Source organism: Hyaena hyaena, unplaced genomic scaffold (genome assembly GCF_003009895.1).
Source record: "Hyaena hyaena isolate Hyena2069 unplaced genomic scaffold, ASM300989v1 scaffold_108, whole genome shotgun sequence".
Taxonomy (NCBI): domain Eukaryota; kingdom Metazoa; phylum Chordata; class Mammalia; order Carnivora; family Hyaenidae; genus Hyaena; species Hyaena hyaena.
Window position 1 is genome coordinate 2,649,327 of NW_024080741.1, and position 19,284 is coordinate 2,668,610.

At 44.4% G+C, this 19,284-nt stretch overlaps 1 protein-coding gene and 1 non-coding gene across 4 annotated transcripts in view; one reads left to right on the forward strand and one right to left on the reverse strand.

The window, feature by feature from the left end:
• The window catches only part of TULP3 (TUB like protein 3), a 65,452-nt gene extending 58,293 nt beyond the window's left edge, over positions 1-7,159 (forward strand). For all 3 annotated transcript variants that reach the window (XM_039236298.1, XM_039236300.1, XM_039236299.1), the window contains exons 7-11: positions 1,544-1,656; positions 2,315-2,429; positions 5,312-5,410; positions 5,809-5,980; positions 6,998-7,159. In XM_039236298.1, coding sequence (XP_039092229.1) covers positions 1,544-1,656; positions 2,315-2,429; positions 5,312-5,410; positions 5,809-5,980; positions 6,998-7,131 — 633 coding nt within the window. In that variant the 3' untranslated portion in view covers positions 7,132-7,159. The remainder of the gene's footprint in view (positions 1-1,543; positions 1,657-2,314; positions 2,430-5,311; positions 5,411-5,808; positions 5,981-6,997) is intronic.
• An 811-nt stretch (positions 7,160-7,970) lies between these two features.
• Positions 7,971-8,043, reverse strand: TRNAK-UUU. The gene has a single exon. It is a non-coding gene; the product is annotated as a tRNA-Lys (tRNA).
• Between the last annotated feature and the right edge of the window lie 11,241 nt (positions 8,044-19,284).

The following is a 19,284-nucleotide window of genomic DNA, read 5'->3' on the forward strand; positions in this document are numbered from 1 at the left end:
CCTGATCTCACAGTTCATGGGTTTGAGTCCCGCATTGGGCTTGCTGCTGTCAGCCTATCAGCATGGAGCCCGCTTCGGATCCTCTGTCTCCCTCTCTTTCTGTCCCTCCCCCACTCACACTCTCTCAAAAAATAAATAAAACATTTAAAAAAACGTTTTTAATTTTTTTTCTTTTATTTATTTGAGAGACTGAGAGTGGGGGAGAAGGGCAGAAGGGGTAGCGGGGCAGGGAGGGGGGAGAGAATCCCAAGCAGACTCCACACTCAGCACAGAGCCTGACATGGGCTCAATCCCACCACCCCAGGATGATGACTTGAGCCCAAACCAAGAGCCAGACACTCAAGCTACAAGGTCCCCCCGGGCACCCTAAGAATTGATTCTTAAGACAGACCTTGAAATAGAGGGGAAGAATGTTGTGGGAATAGATTATTGAAGGGCCTCAGGATAGGGGAACAGCACTGGGAACAGACCAAGTCATCTGGGAGAAGACTGTACTTCTTAACTCCTAGGTGCTGTGTTCTAGTTTCAAAGAGCCCATAGTCTCACAGGCAAAATCTATCCCACCTCGAATAAAAAGAGTTTTATCCAGAATATAAGAAAATGGAGGAGAATATTTGAATGTAATTATTTGCACCTCGATCCTATTTTTTGGCAGGGGGAGGGTGTTATTGTGTGCTCTTTAGTTTTTATTTTAATTAGGGTAGAACATGACCTTGTAGAAGAAAGATCAAGCTTAGTGGAAATACAGAACAGCATGCAAGTGAAACGTCTTATGTCTCCCTCTAGAAGTTCTAATTTACTTTAAATATAAATTGGAAGCAATTTAATACTTGCTAATGAACAGTGTATTTTGTCTTGCTACCAGGTCTAAGTGGATGATTTTAAGAGCACAGGAATGAGATGATGATTTATATCATTGTTATTATAACCACTCTTTATTAAGTGTTTATGCTGTAGCAGGCATGTGCTAAATGCTTCATGTATGTAGTATCTCCTGTATTATAGGAGAGATAGGATTTCTTATCCCTGCTTCTAGATGAGTAACTGCAACATAGGGAGTGACATACCCGCCTCAGGTCACACTAATACGAGGCAGAGCCAGACTGTTTGATTTCAAAGTCCCTTCCTTAGCTACTGCCATTCTCCTATTTCCCTGTCATTGTCCAAGTCTAGTGGGATTTAAGGATGCATACATAGGACAGTATTGATATCACTGAAAAAAGTGAAAAGGAATATGAGGAAACAGCTGCAGTAAAGAATGGGAAGGATGGGACAGGGCGCCTGGGTGGCTCAGTCGGTTAAGTGTCTGACTTCAGCCCAGGTCATGATCTCACTATTCATGAGTTCGAGCCCCATATCATGTTCAGTGCTGACAGCAAGCTACCTGCTTGGAATCCTCTGTCTCCCTCGCTCTCTGCTCCTCCCTCACTCACGCTGTCTCTGCCTCTCTCAAAAATAAATAAATAAACTTAAAAAAAAAAAAAAGAACAAGCCGTGGTGGTCCTTTTGACATTTTTGGCTGACATTTTTTTTCTTTTTCCAGATATTTCTTCTTGCAGGTAGAAAGCGGAAAAAGAGCAAAACATCCAACTACCTTATCTCCACTGATCCAACAGATTTATCTCGTGAAGGGGAAAGTTATATCGGCAAACTGAGGTGAGAGCAGCCTTGTTTTACTCATCTATTCTTTCTGATACTTTTATTCCTGTGGTTATAGAACAATCCATATCTCTTCTTTTCTTTTCTTTTTTCTTTTCTTTTCTTTTCTTTTCTTTTCTTTTCTTTTCTTTTCTTTTCTTTTCTTTTCTTTTCTTTCCTTCCTTCCTTCCTTCCTTCCTTCCTTCCTTCCTTCCTTCCTTCCTTCCTTCCTTCCTTCCTTCCTTCCTTATGTTTATTCATTTTTGAGAGAGAGAGTCGAGCAGGGGAGGGGCAGAGAGAGAGGGGACAAAGATCCCAAGCCGGCTCTGAGCTGACAGCAGAGAGCCTGAAGCAGGGCTCGAACTCAGAGAACTGTGAGATCGTGACCTGAGCCGAAGTCGGACGCTCAAGTGACTGAGCCATGCAGGCCCCCCAAAGCAATCCATATCTTCTTTATGTTGAGCACGTATTGATGTGTAATCTCAAAAAAAAGTAGAAGTTAACAGAAAATCGAAGTCCCTTCCTTATTGAATGAGTGATCTTTGAAAAAGTAGTGATGAACATTTGGAGAACAGGCAAATGGGCTTCCACTCTGTTACACACCTGTCCTAGATTTGTATTTGTGTCGGAGAAAAACTATAGATTATTAACGGCGACTTTTGCCTCTTGATTCTAGATCCAACCTCATGGGGACCAAGTTTACAGTTTACGACCACGGTGTCAGCCCAGCCAAGGCCCAAGGCCTGGTAGAGAAGGCCTATACCCGGCAGGAGCTGGCAGCCGTCTGCTACGTACGTGCCAGTCTTGTAACTCACTCTTTTCCGGAGTCTTTTCCTTAACCTTCTGGGTGCCCTGCTGGCCCTTTAAACCTGACCAACACTGAACTCACAGTCTTCCCTCCCATGCTTGTTTCTGTTTCTGTGATCCCCCTTTCCTGTTGCTGGTATCATTTTCTCTGTATATTCATTGTAATTATTTATGAATTACCAAGTTTGGTTATTTTTAATTCTTTTTTAATTTTTAACGTTTATTTATTTTTGACAGAGAGAGACAGAGCATGAGTGGGGGAGGGGCAGAGAGCGAGGGAGACAGAATTTGAAGGAGGCTCCAGGCTCTGAGCTAGCTGTCGGCACAGAGCCTGATGCGGGGCTCGAACTCATGAACCACAAAATCATGACCTGAACTGAAGTCGGACGCTTAACCAACTGAGCCACCCAGACGCCTCTATTTTTAATTTTTAAAAAACATTTCTTGCCTTATCTGCTCTTTGATTTCCTAATGTCATTGGTGAGGTGCCTGGGTGGCTCAGTCAGTTGAGTGATTTCCTCATGCCATTAACTCAGTCCATTTATTACCTCTTACCCACTGGTCAGAGGTTACAACAAAGTTGAAACTGGTTTCTTTACTTTCAGTGTTCCCCTAATTCACTCTATCCTGCTGCCAGATAGATCTTTCTAAAACACAGCTCCAGTAGATGCTGTGGTTCTCTTGCTTCACAGCTTTTAGTGACTACCCACTGCATACAGAATAAAGGCCTAATGCTTTAGGCTTTGCTCCAGACTCCTCTAGTGGCCCTGACCCCGTCCCGTTCTCATACTGGGAACCATAACAGCCCCGTCATTCCCTCGCTGCACCATGTGAGCTTTACTTACCCAAGAGCCTTTCCTTTCCCCCTCCTTGTCCTTTGTCTAACCACTGATGCCATTGGAGAAGTCTTTGCTTACCATTCGATAGAATTAACCTTTGCGTCTGTCCATCCCCATGGCTCCCTGTGCTTCCTCCAGTAACTCACACATTCTACTTGTCACTGCTTGTTCCACACGAACCTTCTCTACCAGTGTAAACTCTTATTCTCTGCTACATCCCCACCTGCACAGGGCCTGGTGCATGGTAAGCACCCCAAAGTTGTCAAGTAATAGAAAACAAGAAGCAATTAACCTGACTTAACCTGTTGCTTTGATCCCAAAGTCGCAACTTTTCATAAATTAGAATTAATCTCACCATTTCCCATGAAATGTTGGTTAACTTAATATTTTATATAATGTATAGTGTTTTCTCTTCTAGCCTCATTTTTCCATTACATATTTTAACTATGCATAACTTTCATAGATATGTACATAGGCACATGTAACTATGTATAGGTATACAAACAAAAACATATATATTTACCTATTTAATGTGCTTATTCTATTCATATATAATCCACCTGACCTGGCGTTTAAAGTTTTTTAAGTTTATTTTTTTTTAAATTTTATTTATTTTAGAGAGAGAGTATGTGCTCAAGTGGAGGAGTTGGGGAGAGGGAGAGAGAATCCCAAGCAGGCTCTACACTCAGAGTGAAGCCTGACATAGGGATTGATCCCACGATCCTGGGATCATGACCTGAGTCCACATCAAGAGTCGGACACTCAACCGACTGAGCCACCCAGGCGCTCCTAGGTTTATTGTTTTTTAAATTGAGGTGTAATTTACATGTTAGTTTCAGATGTATAATGTAATGATTTTATATATATGTATATATTGCAGAATGATCATCGCAATAAGTTTAGTTAATACCCATCACCATGCATGGTTACATGCGTGTTACAGCTGTTTCTCTTATGATAAGAACTTTTAAGATCTACTCTCTTATCAACTTTCAAATATGCAGTACAGTATTGTTATCATTATTTTTTTATTTATGTAGATAACACACAATGTTACATTAGTTTCAGGTGTATAACTTAGTGATTTGACATGATTACACATTATGCTGTGTTCACAACAAATGTGGCTACCATCTGTCCTGGACACATGGCTATTACAATACCACTCACTGATTATATTCCTTATCTGGATATAGGCATTGGAATTTTTTACTTCCTGGTACATTCCCTACATAATTTAAGCTGTACTTCTCACTGTATATCATATAGTGCCATGTCCTCATTGGGGAATATTTATTGATGATGACAAAAAATTATTTTTTGGTTTCTTTATTTTGAGAGAGAGAACAAGTAGGTTGGGGCGGAGGGAGAGAATCCCAAACAGGCTCTGCGCTATTAGCCCAGAGCTCATTGCGGGGCCTGAACTCACAACCGTGATATCATGACCTTAGCTGAAGCCAAGAGTGGGATGCTTAACTGACTGAGCCACGCAGGTGCCCCCCAAAAACTGTGTTGTTGTTTTTTTTAAAGTTTATTTGTTTATTTTGAGAGAGAGTACATGCTCATGAGTGAGGGAGGGGCAGAGAGAGAGGGAGAAAGATCCCCAAGCAGGCTCCACGCTGTCAGTGCAGAGCCCGACATAGGGCTGGATCTCATGACTGTGAGATCATGACCTGAGCTGAAATCAAGAGTCAGACCCTTAACTGACTGAGCCACCCAGGCACCCCTGAGATGAGGACAAAGTTGGCAAGTTTGCTCACAGCTGCCTCAAGTTTCACTTAAGAGTAAAAAGAATAAAGTTTCAAGCCAATAGAATCTGTTTCAAATTCAAGTATTCAAATTAGGCTTAAAAGGAGGTACAATATTACCTTCCTTGTTTGTGATTCTCTGTCTCTTTGTTCACCTACAGTGAAGTAATAAAATAGATTTTAGTCATTTTGACATCATCACTGGACATTTTACCTGCTCACGAAAGTCTTGTGTTTTTCCTTTCTGCTTTCAAATTCCTGCCTTATTCTGTCTTCCAGGAAACAAATGTACTTGGATTTAAAGGTCCTAGGAAAATGTCTGTGATCATTCCAGGCATGAGTATGAATCATGAACGGATCCCATTTCGGCCACGAAATGTAAGTAAGGACATAGTCAATCAACAAAGGAGTCTCAAAGACAAGAATACGGTACAGACAAGATCAATACAAAAAAGTGTTGATTCTACAGAACCCAAATTGGAGAATGGCTCATACCATTCGTTAGGAGAGCGATCATTCTAGAACCTCAGCACAAGGGCAGTTGCAGCAGAATTGCTAAGGTGGTTGATTTGAAACTGCTTGGTCTGCCAGGAGAAATCCTGGATAAGCTACCACAATTTTTAAAACCTGCCTTCACTTTGGGCTTTTTCTGTGTCTGTTGTACCTTTTCTGAAATGGAGGAAGTAGTCTCCTACTCTGCCTTCTACCTCACAGAGCTGAGAGTGAATGATTTCCTGTGGTTCTCAGTACAAAGTGATGATTTTCTCTTCATACAGGACCACGAGAGCTTGCTTTCCAAATGGCAGAACAAAACCATGGAAAACTTGATCGAACTACACAACAAGGCTCCGGTGTGGAACGACGACACGCAGTCCTACGTCCTGAACTTCCACGGCCGGGTCACGCAGGCATCTGTGAAGAACTTCCAGATAGTTCACGAGAATGACCGTGAGCCCACAGGAAGGGCTGGGTGGGAACAGGAGGAAAGATGTTCTTACATGGTAGGGGTAGGAGCACTTCCTATCACTGACAGGAAGTTCTGCTCAGGGGAGAATTATTACTATTAGTTTTTTAAATATTTACTTATTTTTGAGAGAGAGCATGAGCTGGGGAGGGGCGGGGTGGGGGGGCGGGGCAGAGGATCTGAAGCGGGCTCCGTGCTCTCTCACAAACCGTAAGATCATGACTGAGCCAAAGTTGGTCACTCAACCGCCTGAGCCACCCAGGCGGCCCCCAAGGGAGAATTATTTAAGAAAGAAATTATTTCTTTGGAAAGACTAAAGTGTAGTTTTAAAGTAAAACTTCTGGGGCGCCTGGGTGGCTCAGTCAGATAGGCGTCTGATTTTGGCTCAGATCATGACCTCACCGCTTGTGGGTTAGGGCCCCACATCAGGCTCTGTGCTGACAGATATTAAATATTAAATATTAAAAATATTTTAAAAACAAAGTATAACTTCTTTTTTAAAAAAAAATGTTTATTTTTAAGAGCACATGCGTGAGAGAATCTCAAGCAGGCTCTGTGCACTGACAGCTTGGATCCCTGTGTGGGGCTCGATCTCATGAGGTCATGACCTGAGCTGAAATCAAGTGTCAGATGCTTAACCGACTGAGCCTTCCAGGTGCCCGTTAGAGTAGAATTTCTGAACCACTGTTTGGGAAGCCGATGCAAATGACCCTCACTCAAACTCTGGTCCTCGAAGCTTGTACTATTCCCTTCTCTTATCATTGCACGCTAGTCAGGAGTAGTCTCCTGCTCTCTGTATTTGAGAGGAATAGTAATAGAGACTTGGCTCACAGTTAGCAGGCACTCTAGACAATGCCTCTTTTCCTTCTCAAAGTTTCCCATTTTAAAGAGACCTGGTGATTAACGGACCGATTTGAAGGATTCTTTGCTGTATCTTTAGTAGGCTTTTCTCCAGTACAGCCCCACTATTTTCTAACGTCCTCATTTCTCTCTTTTCCTAGCTGACTACATAGTCATGCAGTTTGGACGTGTGGCAGACGATGTGTTCACTCTGGACTACAACTACCCTCTGTGTGCACTTCAGGCCTTTGCCATAGGGCTTTCCAGCTTCGACAGCAAGCTGGCCTGCGAATGAGAGAAACAGCAAGGGCTGAACTTTGTCACTCAGAGCTTTCAATCGCCTCCTTTGCTTTTGCGCCAGGACATGAAGAGTGACTGCCGGCCCCTTTGGGAGTAATCCCTGAATGTATGTATGTATCTCTATGTGCATCTGCATGTGTGCGTGTGCACATATGTACACGTGTGTACACACGTGTATATGTACACATGCCCCCAGCTTCTCTGGGTTTCACAGACCTAGTCAGGGATCACAGCTGAACACGGGTGAGAGATTGTTCAAAGCACAGAGAGGTTCTTGTTCAGAGCACATTAGTGGCTCCTGAGGTTATGGCCCAACAGAGTCCGTGCCCTCGAGAGTCCGATTCCCTATGTTTGGAAATGTGCAGCTCGAATCAGGTTCTAATGATTAAACACTTGGATCTTTTTTCTTGAAGACCTTGCCTGAGTGGGATAGTTCCCTAAATTGCCTTTGGTCTTCAGTCTGCAAACTGTTTTTGCAAATGGCCAGAGAGGCTCTCCCAGCTGCTCAGCTCCGCTGTTGTATTGCAAACACAGCCATGGACAGCTCGTAAAAGGAGGAGTGCGGCTGTGTTCCGCTGAAACTTTATTTACAAAAACAGGCAGTGGGCCAGATTTGGCCCGTGGGCTGTAGTTTGCCAACTCCTGCTCCAGGTATATTTCTGTAAGTTACCTGGCCATCTTCCAGAATGGGCCCGTGGTAGTAACATCATAAGAGTGGGAAATGCCTATCTCTAGGAAGCCACAGTCCTACAGATTGGATCCGAAAAGGCTACATCCACATAGCTTTTACCTTGTTTTTTATTTTTCAGTTTTTTATTTTTTAAGTATGTTTTATGCCCAACGTGAGGCTCGAACTCACAACCCTGAGATCAAAGGTCACATGCTCTACCAACTGAGCCAGCCAGGTGCCCCTTAAAATTTATTTTATTTTTTTTAAGTAAGCATTATGCCTAACGCGGGGCTTTTTTAAATTTCTTATTTTACCTTTTTTTTTTTTTTAAGTAAGCTTTGCTTTTACCTTGTTTTGGTGATGGTGGTTTCCAGAGCATCACCTAACCCTCAGAACTGGGAAAACCCCCATCAGTGATCATTTTGAGTCCACACAGGTGGCTTGAATCTGATGTACCCAAAGTACCCAGTGCCAGCCACTGTACCATCTCTACGGGAAGAAGCCCTGCTCACCAGGATGGGCAGTGCACTGTCTTTATCAGAGGAAGTGTGGTACTGGTCGAGCTAGCTTACTTTCCCCGTGGGGCTTGGAAAGCACTGATGTCACCGTCACCCTCTTTCTTCCCGCAGAGCAGGTTGGCTGGCAGCAGTCTCAAAGTGGCCGTGGCCGGACTTGTGATCAGGGATGTGAGAAATGTATGCAGTTGTCTTAATTTCAGTTTGGGCTGAAAGCATGAAGTCTAGAGGTGACTCAGTCTAGTTAGGATGGAGGGTGATTTGACAGTTGCCTTCATTTCCAATCCAGGAGTGCCTCCTACAGCTCTATTGTATGGAGCCGTTAGTATAGAGGGACACACATACCTGTAGACCACGTAAGAGGTAAGGGGACGTTATATCACGAAACTTGTCATTGTCAGAGTGCAGAGAGGTGGCAGGGAGGCTTTGGTGAGGACCCGCTAGCTGACTCTGAGCTCCTCGGACCTTGTTAGGTGGAGCTTTGGGCCTCTCTTCTTAACCTGAACATTATCAGCTCCGTAAAAAGCCTGCCTCATTGGTACAGATCATGCTCCTGTCACTTTTCCTCACAGATCATAAGAGTTTTGCCAAGTCTTTCAGATTATTAGCACCTCCCAACACACCGTATGCCTCCGCCTGCTACCAGTTTACCAGTCTCAGAATGCACCTGAATTGGGAGAGGCCAGGAACTTTGTGAGATCCACGTTCAGCACTGTTCACTTCCCGGTGTGTGCTGAGCAGCTGGCCGGCGTGGGGCAAGGGAGCCACGGCTGCTGGCCCAGCGTATATCCTTTCTGTGGACTTCCTCTTCGTCCCCCCTTCCTGTTGCTCCCTGCTCCACATCAAATAGTGATGTGAAGGAGAGGGATATGGGAGAGGAAAAACTCTCCGCTCATCCCCCCGCTGGCGAGTCCTATCTGCTTTGTTTTGACGTGGCTGGTTTCCGTCTCAGGCATGCTTCCTACCAAGTGCCTCATTCATACAAGTGCCCTGAAGCCCGCCGTCCTCACGGACTGTCCGGTCAACCCTTGTGGAAAACAGAAAGCTGTTCACTTCTCTCCGCTTGCATACGTGACAGTGTCCGGGGAAAGGGAGCCTGATGGGACTAAGGGATCTAATCCTGCTTCCTCCTCTCTGTCCGGCTCTGAGACATCTACTCCTTCAGCCCCGTGTACTTTCAGCTTGAGCGTGTAGATGATTGGTTTTACATAAATCATATTTATACCTTTTGTATGCCACAGAAATAAAGATAATTTATATAAAAATGTGTCATCCATCTTTGCAAAGTCCTGTCCCTTAGAGTGTTCCTGCAGTCATGTTCTGTAATGACCATTTTCTTTTTTTTAAGTTTATTTATTTTGAGAGAGGGGGCATGGGTGGGGGAGGGGCAGAGAGAGAGGGAGAGATTCCCAAGCAGGCTTCATGCTCGGCCCGGAACCTGACGAGGGGCTCGATCCCATGAACTGTAAGATCATGACCTGAGCCGAGATCTAGAGTCAGATGCATAGCCAAATGAGCCCCTCCAAGCATCTCTGTAATAATCCTTTTCATCATGTAAATCGGTTCATCCCAGGATATCAGGAGTCTGTAAACTCAGAAGTTTGTATTCTGGAGACTGTCTAGATTCATATTCATGACACCAAGAATTTTCTAGATAGATGATGGAGCCAGGAACTGAGCAGAGAGGGCGACCCAGAAGGGTGGGGTTTATATTGTTCTAGATTCCTGCACCGGTCATCCTCCTGGGTCTTCTTTGTTGGTATTGCTTACTGATTCAGCAGCAAAGCCAATTAAATATCTAAAACCACAATAGAGGGGCACCTGGGTGGCTCAGTTGGTTAAGGGTCGGACTTCAGCTCAGGTCATGATCTCGCGGTTCACGGGTTCGAGCCCCATGTCGGGTTCTGTGCTGGCAGCTCAGAGCCTGGAGCCTGTTTCAGATTCTGTGTCTCCCTCTCTCTCTGCCCCTCCCCCACTCATGTTCTGTCTCTCTCTCTCTCTCCTCTCTCTCAGAAATAGATAAAACATAAAAAAGATTTTTAAAAAAATGAAATAGACCCTATCTCTTGCCTCTGCGTGTTCACACTTTAGAGCTACCTTATAAAGACAAGTTGAAAAAAATTATGTGCTCACAGATCTTTACCAGTCCTTCCTGCTCTTATCAGTGTCCTAGTGAAAATGAGTCACATGGAAGGAAGCAAGAAGAGCCTAAGAATTAGGAGGAGAGCTGGAGTCAGAATTTAATTCTTACAGCAAGGTTTTCCTTTTTCACATGTGCTTTTTGGCTAAGATGTGCAGCTAGCTAACCAGATCATTTGTAACGTGATTTTGTGTACTTTTCAGTGACTAGAAATAATATCAATGCTCTTAGACATGAAAGATATTAGCAAGTGTTTTTTAAAAATCTAAAACAGGCCTCTGAAAGATTCTTTGTTTTTTTAAGTTTTATTATTTATTTAGAGAGAGAGAGCGAGCGAGTGGGGGAGGGACAGAGAGAGAATGAGCCCAAGCAGACTCTGCACTGTCAGCACACAGCCCAATGCAGGGCTCAAACTCACAAACTGTGAGATCATGACCTGAGCTGAAGTCGGACGCTTAACGGACTGAGCCACCCAGGTGTCCCCAAAAGGTTGATCAGAAGTTTAGTAGATCACACAACTAGCATCAGTTCACTTCCTTCAGCATTATAGGTATAGAAATAAAGTGATGATTTGATTGAAGCCAAATCCCAGGGTTCTGGCCCCCTTTCTGCCAGTGATTTGCCATGTGCCACTTTTCCTCATCTATAGAGTAAGAGATTTTGAATTGATCTTCAATTCTTCTATGGTTCTCCCCACTCATCTGGTAACAGTGTGGAGTTGCACTACTTGTGTTTTGAATTGAACTCCCTGGTTACCTCCTGGACAGCTTCATGACTTTCATAGCTGAAGATACTCCTGGGAAGAGTGCCAGGTACCCCAGGAAAGGGCCATGGGTGCTTAAACTAAGGAACTGGAGAGGGGAGATTCTTTTATTTTATATATTTATTTTTGAGACAGAGCATGAGTGGAGGAGGGGCAGAGAGAGAGGGAGACACAGAATCTGAAACAGGCTCCAGGCTCTGAGCTAGCTGTCAGCACAGAGCCCGACGCGGGGCTCGAACCCACAAACTGAGATCTGACCTGAGCCGAAGTCGGGTGCTTGACTGACTGAGCCACCCAGGTGGCCTGGAGAGGGGAGATTCTAAACGTCTTTGGTGGGAGATTCTGGAATGGCAGGGGTACATGATGTGGACAAAACAGGGTCTGGTGCTAAGAAGTGCAGGACCTAACCACTGAGAGACATCTTGCTCTACTGAGAAAGCCTGGGTGTTGCAAGCTGCCCTTCCCCTCAGCCTCCAGATCCCCCCCTTGATAGAATGGCTCCTGCCTGGGTACTCATGCCATATGTCTAATAGCTGCTTTCCCCCCCGTCTATAGCCCTTGTTTAATCTTCCCCGTGTGAACGCCAGCTAGGGGCTTGCCAAGGACTGGCCAGATCCTGTCCCACCCCCCAGACACATTTCTTGACCAACTGCATATTGGATTGTTTTGCCTCTTCTTCCTGCTTTGGTTGCATAGCTTTCAGAGTCAATGTATATTGCTTAAAAGTCTCACACATTCTTCTCATCCACAAAACGCCCGGGAAACCACAACAAATGAAAGATTTGCCATTGCTGCTCAGAACTTAGGCAAGCCTTAACCCACAGATGGGTTCATGGCACCACCTACTGACCAAGGATGCAGATTACAAGTACATTAAAATGAATAGAACAGATTCTGTAATTCAGATGGGGAAGTTACAAAGGGCTCAGTGACTGCAACGCCTGTACCCTGTTATCACATATTTACTAAGTGCTCTTGTGCTACGATGTGAGTCTTCTGAAGGTCTGAGAACAGTAATATTTCTGGAGTTTAGAAGCCAGTAGAGGTATTCCAGGTAAAATGCCCCGGATCCAGCACATAATTAAGGACTAGGTATAAGATAGTGGCAAGTATCAATATCACTTTTATTAACATCCTCTTAATGTGCAGCAATACATTCCTGATGACTCTTCTAGCCAGGCGGTTATACAAAACCGTTTATATGCACTCGTAGATTTTAGATGGTTTTCCAGGGAGCATGATGAGAGGAAAGAGAAACAGCGTGGTTTAACTGGGAAACTAAACATCCCGGTTCTAGTCTCAGCCCTGACCCTACCTCACATTCCTTCCTTTGTACCCATGTCCCCATTTCCACTTGAAGGAACAGCCTAGGCAAAAAAAAATACCCCTGATGTTAATGGCAATTTTGGAAACATTTCAAATATGAAATGGGCCTCCATGATTTTTTCCAGTTCTGCCTAGTCTGCTGGTCCATCAGGCCCAAGATCCTTTGCACGTGACCTCCTAGGGCTATGGCCCAGGAATCTGGAGGACAAGAAAAGAGTAAGCCCCAGAAAGGGCAAAGCGGGCAGGGGTCCATGTGGAAGTGAGAGTTTCTGGTCTTTTACCACCTTATAGCATGCATTTTGGTTTAACATGTGGTTTTCAAGCTTCAGAGTGTTAACATCTAGTTAAGTACTTATCTACCTACATTCTGCACCTTATCATGATTTCCAAAGATTCAAAGAATAATCCGGTCGTTCTCTTTCTTCTGTAGTCTGGGGTGTTAAGACTGGGGAGGAAGAATGAGCTGAGAGGAAGTAGAAGGTAGAGGAGGGCCAGGAATTAGATTGTGATTTTTAAAATGAGGTGAATATGCAGTTTTTAGGGTACAAATGCACTTAAGGACAGACTACATACCTATGATAGAAATAGGACCTTAAAAAATATGTCCTGATTTTGCCTTTAGTCAATTTTATGTTGTTCCGTGTCAGATATATAGAAATGCAAATTTTAAATATTAATCATTTCATATGGTCTAAAAGAAACTTTTAAAACTATAGTTAAAAAAAATAGGGGCGCCTGGGTGGCTCAGTCGGTTAAGTGTCCGACTTCAGCTTGGGTCATGATATCGCGGTTTGTGGGTTCAAGCCCCATGTCAGGCTCTGTGCTGACAGCCAGCTCAGAGCCTGCAGGCTGTGTCTCCCTCTCTCTCTGCTCCTCCCCCCCTCATGCTCTGTCTCTCTTGGTCTCAAAAATAAATAAAAACTATAAAATCAAAATAAATAAATAAATAAAAGTTACAACTAAAGCCTCTTCCCATATCTGTCCCCTTTCTCCCTTGCCCTGACCTCCTCCTGTAGTTAACTATTTTTAGTTTCCTTCTAGTGTATCTTTCTAGTGTTTCTTTATGCAAAAATAAATGCATTTGTGAGGCCCCTGGGTGGCTCAGTCAGTTGAGCATCCTTGATACTCAGGTCATGATCTCACGGCCCATGGGTGTGAGGCCTGCGTTGGGCTCTGTGCTGACAGCTCAGAGCCTGGAGCCTGCTTTGGATTCTGGGTCTCCCTCTCTCTTTGCACGCCCACTGCTCATGCTCTGTCCCTCTCTCTCTCTCTCTCTTTCAGAACTAAATAAACATTAAAAAAATTAAAAATTAAAAAATAAGTAAATGCATTTGTAATTCCCCAACCTGTGTGCACAAAAGGTAGCGTACTATATACTCAGTTTGATAGCTTGCTTTTTTTACTTACCCTGGAGATAATCCCAGATCAGCAAATGCAGGCCTTCCTCATACTTGTTTCTGCACCACAGTATTTCACTGTGGAAAGTACCATAGTGTTTTTTTTTTTTTTTAATGTTTTATTTCTGAGAGAGAGGCAGCGTGAGCAGGAGAGGGTCAGAGAGAGAGGGAGACACAGAATCCAAAACAGGCTCCAGGCTCCGAGCTGTCAGCACAGAGCCCGACGCGGGGCACGAACCCACAAACCGCGAGATCATGACCCGAGCCGAAGTCGGACGCCCAACCAACTGAGCCACCCAGGCGCCCCAGTACCATAGTGTTTTGAACCAATTCCCTATACTTGGACAACTTGCACATTAAGAAATTTTATCCGGGTAGGAGGGGGGGAAAAAAGAAATTTTATCAATGTGTTTTGAATATATGCAGCATTCCCACGACCGTATTACCGATTGCAATCCTCTTCTTTTTCATTTTCCCTACTCAGTGACTACCGCATTACCCCTTTACGCTTGGTGCCCCCCACAGTCCTGAATTCTCCCCGCAAGTGGCCCCTGACACCTTGAGGGTGGTCCACGGCCGTGCTGGCCACCACCCTAGCCCCCAGTCATGTTCAGTTATTCAAATTTAAATTAATCAAAATAAAAGTCGGTTCTCTGATTCGACTAGTTACATTTCAAGTTCTCAGTAGCCACAAGTGGCTAGTGACCACCGCATCGGGCAGCGCACGTAAAGAACACTTCATCGTTGCAGAAAGTTCTGCTGGAGAGCACTGGTACACAGGAATCTCAACTTCAGGTTTCTAAAACCTCACTCACCCCTCCTGCCGTGTGGAATTTGTTCCTTTTCTAGCTTCCTCGTTAGACTGTCGGTGTCTGGAGGAGTGGAGATTGTCTTTCCTCTGTTTACCCTCAGTGCTTACCTAGCACAGTGCCAAGGACATCATCCATGTTCAATAAATGTGGAGTGGACCCGTGAGTGGTAAGGACACCGAGGATCCTGGTCTAAGTGTGCCCAACGTCACAATCAGTATGTGCCTCCGCTGCTGAACCCAGATTATTCGGCTCCCTGGGTATGGTCATAAGACATGACTTATGTTAACTTTCATTTCAAGATACTGAATCAATGAAAATTTTGGCTGAATAAGGCTGGAGAAAGCTTTTCTTTCCTTTTGATTTTGTATTCCCTAGAAGTCTTGATTATCGGGTCCTAAAGATCTCCTGGGAACCTCAGAGAAACCAGAGAAACTCTCTCACTTGAGAACTGGGTGGCGAAGGCCCCCACCTCTGGTCTCTGGAAATCAATGGTTTGTTTTGGGCTGTAAATACACTGTATTAGTTTGCCAGGACTGTCAGAGCAAAATACCATAGATGGCGTGGCTCAGAAAGAAATGTATTCCTCGAGGTTTGGGAGGCTAGGAGACAAAAATCTAGGGGTTGACATGTTTGGTTTCTTTCTTCTGAGGCCTCTGCCCTTGGCCTGCAGTCAGCCACCTTCATCTTGTGTCTGCACACGGTCCCCCTCTGTGCATTGTCTGTGTCCTTCCTAATCTCTCTTCTCATAAGGACACTAGTCAGATGGGATTAGGGCCCACCCTCAGGACCTCTTTTTAACTTAATCACCTCTTTAAAGACATTATCTCCAAACTACTCACATTCTGAAGTCCTGGGGATTAGGACTTCAACACGTGAATCTGGGAGAGATACAATTCAGCCCATAAGCATACATTGTTCCCTAGATAGACCCAGAGTCCATTCTCTTCCACACTTCTCTTTGACAAGCGATAACAGAACTAACATTATGCTTATCAACTTATAGGCTGCTTTTATTCTATTGAGAGAGAAAGACTCCAAACACCTTTGATAAAGGTCTGCTTTGTTCTCCAAAACACAAGAGGCAGTTCAGTTGAGATGGAGTGAAAAGTCTTCTTCAGGAGAAGCAAACAGAAGTGTAGTATGGAGAAGTGAAAGAAAAAAGGAACCCGAGTCATAGATACCACATCCACAGTAGGGGTCAGCCATAGAGTGTTGAAGGTGGGTGAGGGCATGCTTTGGAGGTATCCGAAAAGCAGTACAGGTGCCTTTTACCTAAAGGCTCGGGAACAATCTTTTCCTCATCAACTTCTTATGAGGCCGTTAAATCCAGTTGTGGATGGTTTTTTAAAAAAGACATGGAGACCTTGGGGAACAGTTCTAGTCACATTTTTCTCTGATTACAAACGCTTGTTGTATATAGGAGAATGAAGAATAAGGAAAATATAGAAGAATAAAGAAGAAAATAAAGAATAACACTTGAAACTAATGTAACATCATGTGTCAACTCTACTTCAGTAAAAAAAATAAAGGATAAAAATGAGAAAAGTTTTTAAAATCCTGTCAATCTTTGATTGGTTGGAGATCACCATTCTACAACACTTTTCAATTTAGTTTTCAAATACAGGATCATCCCACATATACTGCTCTTAGAATCCATGTTTCCCTTCATTATATCATGACCAATATTTGTCCGGATTTAAAAAAAATTTTTTTAGATGTTTATTTAATTTCGAGAGAGAGGGAGAGACAGAGTGCGAGCAGGGGAGGGGTAGAGAGAGAAGGAGACACAAAATCTGAAGCAGGCTCCAGGCTCTGAGCTGTCAGCACAGAGCCCGATGCGGGGCTCAAACCCACAAACCACGAGATCATGACCTGAGCCGAAGTCGGACACTTAACTGACTAAGCCATCCAGGTGCCCCTGTCTGGATTATTTTTAAAAATCTTGTTATTAATAACTGAAAAGAATTCCATCACATAGATGTGGCTGAATTTGTTATATATAATTTGTTTATGTGGGTTAATTTATTAATTAAATTAATAATTAATTAACTAATTGATCTATTAAAGGAGTGGAAATAATACCAAACATGATACTAGTAATTAATAGAATTTTTTACTGTAATTTTGAAGTACAGACAACACAAATCCCCTTCCCATGTGAAAACCAGCTCTGACCACACCCCTGCCCTCCTCTTTTGTGCTACTTAACATCAAGCCTGGGTGAGACCCATTTGTAGGACTAGGAAAACTGGTCTGGATCACTAAGAAGTGAGGTGAGCTCTGGATTATACGGCGTAATTTGAGGGGAGCCACATGCATCTCTTCTAGCTTGATCCCAACAGATGCAATACTTCCACCAACAGATTCATTCCTAAAGGTCAGTGAAAGAGGGTCCTGTCTCTTAAGAAATGTAAATACCCTTGGTAAGGGCAGGGCATGTATGTAAAATCACTGTTAGCCTTGACTCTTCAGAATTTCCACGTCTGAGAACTTTCTTCTCAGGTCCCCTCCCCTAGAGGGACCATGACGGCTTAGGACATGGGATTCCTGAAGACACAGAACTCTCTAGCCTATAAGGGTGTGGACCAGGAGGCTGAGGTCCTGAAGGCACACTATTCCAGCCTGGATCATTTAGAGTCATGGATGGTTAAGATTTGGAGGGAAGAGGCCAGTCTGATCTCTGAATTTCCTCTCAGCAATCTGGGTTGGATGTGATACCCCAAGGATGCTTTATTGTTTCCATTCTGGACTCTGTCCTGTCTTCCTCTAAAGCCTCTGAATCTTGTCTGGACTCAGCTCCCAACAAACCTATTTCTCCTTGTGTGTGAATTCTTATCTCGGCGAATGGCACCACCAATTGTTCAGCTGACAAAGCTTAGTGATTCGGATTTCCTCTCTCACCCTCACAGCCAGCCTAGTTACCAATTCTTGTTGATTTTGCCTCTGGGCTGTTTCTGAGACCCTTTCTCTCATCCTTAAACTCAGGAGCCCACCAGTTTTCCTAAACAGCCCGTGTGTACATGCTCCTATACCTTTGTGGGACTTCCACTCTTCAGTTGGTATGTTCTCGTTGACCCTTTAAGAGTTGGAGCAAATGTCACGCCTCTAACTTGGAATTCATTATTCCTTCCCTTGGGTTCCCATTGAGCCCTGTATGATTGTCTTCTCACCTGGACTGTGAACGTCCTTAGGGCAGGGACCTATATCTGTACTTAGCATGGTGCTCAAAGTCAGCAGACACTCAACAAACTTATTCCATTAGATAGCCAGTGTTTACAGTTTGTACTTCCTTTGGTGCCTATATGCTGTCTTGTATGGCAGTCTTTTCAAACATATGAGGTGTGACCAAGTCGTGATATGACTCATTACTTAATAAGCATACCAGAATTTATGTAACCAAATGAGAGCTGCTTCCTTCAAAGTCTTCATCTTATGAGACTGGATACTTGGTCCTGCCATGCTTTCATTGCTCAAAACATCTCTGGAACACTTCTCTTGGAAACAACTTTGGCATTTGTAGCACTTTCTTTTCAATCTCTCCTGTGGTAGCTTTTTTTGTTTGTTTGTTTCCATTTACTCAACATTTATTATGTGCTTATCTGTCCCAGGAACCAAGCTGGTGCTGGGTGAAAGATAAGATAAATCAGACATTCATTCTGTCTTCAAAGAAGTTTCTGTTTGGTAAGGGAGATAAGATCTGGACAAACAGTGCAATACAAGCTTAAGTGATAGTGTTCCCCAGAGATTGGATCTGATTTTTGGAAAACCAAAAGTCCTTTGGTTTCAACCAACAAGGTGAATGACAGAGGAATGTGATAACAAACTGCCTTAAACCAATGTGTTCTGAACGCTTCCAAACCGGAGCCCGATGCGTTTCCAGCACCCCTCTCCCCAAGAAGAGACGAAATTATCTGGCATGTCTGTTCCAAACCCAGACTCCCACTTTGTGGCAATGCTCTTCTACATATGGAGTCTTCTTAGCTAAATTATAAGCTCTCTGAGGGCGGGTGCTGAGGTCTTATTTTCATGTTTGTTTTCACAGCATCTGGTGGACACATAACGTATGTTGGATAAAGATTCATTCAGTTACTGAGCCCAAAAGGTGTCTCCCTGTGCCGCACGGACTTCACATCGAGTATCCTCTCCCCATGTGCTTTGCTCTTGGTAGTGACAGATCCGCCAGGGACACACGACAACGACCGAAAGGACCAGTGCCAGGGAGGGCGCGCGTAGGGGCACTGGCGGCGGATCTGGGACTACAGCCCGGGAGTTCCTGCTTCCTGGTTCCCCGGAGCGAGTGTCCTTTGGTGGGAGCCGCGGGGAAGGGAGCAGCCCTTCCTGCGCGTCGGGCGCCCGCCCCTTCTCCGGCCTTCCAGGGACTTGTGCCGAGAGGCGCCAGCCGGCAACCGGGGACGCCGAGGGCGGCGAGGCCACCCACAGGACCCCCCACGCGGGTTACGGAAGGTTTTCAGCTCCTGGGCAACGCAGCTGGAGACTCGGCCAGGAGAGGCAGGAACCGGGAGGC